This window comes from Gracilinanus agilis, unplaced genomic scaffold, assembly GCF_016433145.1.
Source record: "Gracilinanus agilis isolate LMUSP501 unplaced genomic scaffold, AgileGrace unplaced_scaffold57430, whole genome shotgun sequence".
Taxonomy (NCBI): Eukaryota; Metazoa; Chordata; class Mammalia; order Didelphimorphia; family Didelphidae; genus Gracilinanus; species Gracilinanus agilis.
Genome location: NW_025392944.1, coordinates 1 through 3,433, shown reverse-complemented (window position 1 = coordinate 3,433; position 3,433 = coordinate 1). Strand labels below are relative to the sequence as shown.

General features: G+C 59.9%; 1 protein-coding gene across 1 annotated transcript; it reads left to right on the top strand.

Moving 5' to 3' along the window:
- Positions 1-1,578: 1,578 nt before the first annotated feature.
- LOC123256268 (MAP/microtubule affinity-regulating kinase 4-like) lies at positions 1,579-3,170 on the top strand (the record flags this gene model as incomplete). The annotated part of the gene is made up of 6 exons (XM_044684921.1): positions 1,579-1,779; positions 2,218-2,271; positions 2,498-2,546; positions 2,668-2,733; positions 2,914-2,984; positions 3,114-3,170. Coding segments are annotated over 6 exons (498 nt in total), but the record flags the coding sequence as incomplete, so codon positions are not given.
- Positions 3,171-3,433: the final 263 nt, after the last annotated feature.

Here is a 3,433-nt window from a genome sequence, read left to right as displayed (position 1 = left end):
GAGTGGCCCAAGATCACCCGGAGAAACAATCTTCTTGACTCCCGGCCCAGGGCTCCACTCTGCCACTGCTCCCCGACTATCTCTCGGGGCATATCAAAGTACTTTCCTCGGGATCTGCAAGTGCCCTGTATCTATTCCCCAGAGAAGAAGCAGGGGCTGCGGCTGACACCGTGCCAAGCAGGGAGCCAGGCCCAAAGGCTGGCCTCGTTCAGGCTAAGGCTAGCCCGGTCTGGCCTGGGACTGCTTCTGAACTCCCTTGGGTTCCCCTCGACAGGCAAACAGAATCCTCCTGACTTTGGGGTGGCTTCCCTGCTTTAGGGCCAGGGTCTTGGGGCACAGGGCAGAGGCCTGGGGCTTCTCCATTTTTGCTTTAGAGTTGAAATCGAAGGAGGGATTCCTGAGCCCTGAAATAGAGAGCCTCAGGTTCCGAGCGGGGAGAGCCTGGGGAAGGGGTGAGATATTTGGAGGATGGAGTGTTAGGGACGGGCTGATGGGCTGGAATACTAGGGACAGAGAAGAGCTGAAGATGATCGGGGGATGAAGAGAGGGGGAAATGGGGGACTCGGGGGAGAAAGAACGTTGGCCAAGAGCCCAAAGGAACGCCAAGGACAAGAGACGGAATGTTGGGGGGCAGAATGTGGCCCAGACTCAGAGTTATGGAGTCTTGGGAGAAGGAATTTTGAGGGACAGCACAAGGGAGCCTGGATGTGAGGGACTGTCCTTGTGCCCGGCAGGCAGTGGGTCTTCTTCACTGGCTAGGAGGACAGGGAAGGGGAATGGGGATGCAGCAGAGGTCTCCTGGGTCCCTTGAGGTGTCGAGGGATGGAGATGGGTCCTGGTAGAGAGAGGAGTCTAGGCAGCCCAGGACCTGGGTCCTTAGGGGGACAGGAGTCTTTGTTATGGTGGAAAACACAGGGAGTGAGGGCTTGAGTAATCTGACTTAGCCACCGTCTCCCTTTTGGCCAGTGCCTCCCTCTTTCTTGGCCTCAGTTTTCCTTTCTGTAAAATTAAGGGGTTGGTATCAAGAATGTGTAAGGGCCTTCCCAGCGCTACCTTCAGGGGTTTTAAGACCCAGATGAGAGCACACACACACACACTCTCTCTCTGTCTCTCTCTCTCTGTCTCTCTCTCTCTGTCTCTCTCTCTCTGTCTCTCTCTCTCTGTCACACACACACACACACACACACACACACACACACACACACACACACNCACCAGTTCACACACACACACACACACACACACACACACACACACACACACACACACACACACACACAATCCCTGAAGCCTGCCCTCTCAGAGTACCTGGGTCTCTCCTCCCCTTTGACAAAGCCAGAAAGAGCGGCCACTTCCTCTGGGCCAGGGAGGAGGGCGAAGAGGAAGAGATGGAGGTCCCTGATGGGCAGAGGGTGGGGGTGGGACTCAGGCATTCTGTGCCTCCAGCCCCCACTTTGGTCTGCGGCTGCCCCAGGCCAGGGGGCTGAGTCACCGGCCTAAACCGGCTTTCCTGCCTGGGTGGGGATGGAGATGGGCTGGCCCAGGCAGGTGAGTTGCTGACGGCCCCGTCCCCCACAGCATGGCACCCTGAGCAGTGGCAGGTCCTCGGACAAGGGCCCCTCCTGGTCCAGTCGCTCCCTGGGCGCCCGCTGCCGGAACTCCATCGCCTCATGCCCGGAGGAGCAGCCCCATGTCGGCAACTACCGGCTCCTCCGGACCATCGGGAAGGGGAATTTCGCCAAGGTCAAGCTGGCCCGGCACATCCTTACTGGGCGAGAGGTAGGCAGGGCTCGGACCCCCCGGTGTACCCAGGGAACACCACCTGCCTGAGGATTGGGAGTGGGATCTGTGTTCGAATCCTGTGTGATCTGTGGTGGCTTCTTGGATGTGTCTGAGCCTTTGTCTCCCTCTTCAGAAAGTGCCACAGTCATACTTGTAGACCCTGGCTATAGAGCGTGGTGAGGTCTTGATAAAATACATTTTTATTAGCAGCTAAGAATGAGCACAGATCGGAGGTTCCCGTGATGGACCTACAAGGCCCACTTCCTTCTCTTGGGCCTCAGTTTCCCCCTCTGGGGGTGGGAGTTCTCCAGTCCCCGGGCCTTCAGGGTGGCCGAGGAGGGGGGAGAAGGCTCCTGAGGGAGTCACTCCCAAGACAAGCAGGGGGCGGCGGGCTGGCTCTCAAGGTCTGGCACTTTGGGGGGGTCCCGTCTGCAGGTCGCCATCAAGATTATTGACAAAACCCAGCTCAATCCCAGCAGCTTGCAAAAGGTGAGTTCAGGCTCCTTTTCCTCCCGGGACAATCGGTACCCCCGGCCTGCTGGGGAGGCCAGAGACCGGAGGCCGGGCTTCCCGAGCACCCTTGCCGAATCACCACGGGTCTCCCGGAGTGCCCGCGGAGGGAGCCCCGCTTTCTCGGAGATGGCGGGCTTGGGGGGGTCCCGTGGCTAATGTTTTCTCCTTCTAAAACACTGCCTCATTCCCTCCCTCCTCCCAGCTCTTCCGAGAAGTCCGAATCATGAAAGGCCTCAATCACCCCAACATTGGTGAGGCTCCGGGCCTCGGGGGGCGAAGGGCTGCAGGGTTGGCTGAGGAGCCGGGACGGGGCTGGGGGAGAGCGGGGCCCCCGTCCTGACCTCAGGGACTCGGGGGGCCGGCTCGTTGCAGTGAAATTGTTCGAAGTCATTGAGACGGAGAAAACCCTCTACCTGGTCATGGAGTACGCCAGTGCTGGTGAGACCCGGCCCCGCGCTCCCCTCCTTCCCACCCCATCGCCCCGTGACCCTGCCGAGGAAGCCCTTCCTTCCCCATCATCCTCTCCCGGCGTTCCCCTCTCGGTGCCCCGCTCTCACCCTCACCCCCCACCCTGTATGCGCCCCTGTGTCTCCCTGACCCTGTCCCTGCCCCCCTCAGGGGAGGTCTTTGACTACCTCGTGTCCCATGGCCGCATGAAGGAGAAAGAGGCAAGAGCCAAGTTTCGGCAGGTGAGGGGGTGAGGGTCTGGCTGTTGGGGGGGGGCTGCCCCTCTGTGGATCTGAGGGTGTGGGTCGGGGGAGCATCATTGGGTGAGACCCCTGGCTTCTCCCCCCCCCCCCATGCTTCTTTCCTGCCAGATCGTCTCCGCCGTGCATTACTGTCACCAGAAGAACATTGTGCATCGGGATCTGAAGGTGAGGCAGGCTCCTTTTTGTCCTCCGTCCGCCTGGTCTCCCCTGACTTTGTTTCCCCCTCGTAATACTGCTCTCTGACCCCGGTAGGATACCAGCTAGCCCACATCTAATCCCACCGTGAGCTCCATCCTCCTCTTGCGCAGTTTCAGTCAGCAAACACTTATCCAGGGTCGAGGAGGCTGAGCCGGGGCCGCGGAGAGAGAGGGAGGATGTTTCGGGCCTAACCCTGCTCTGCCTTGGGAGGCCTTGTGGCAGGCTGAGCC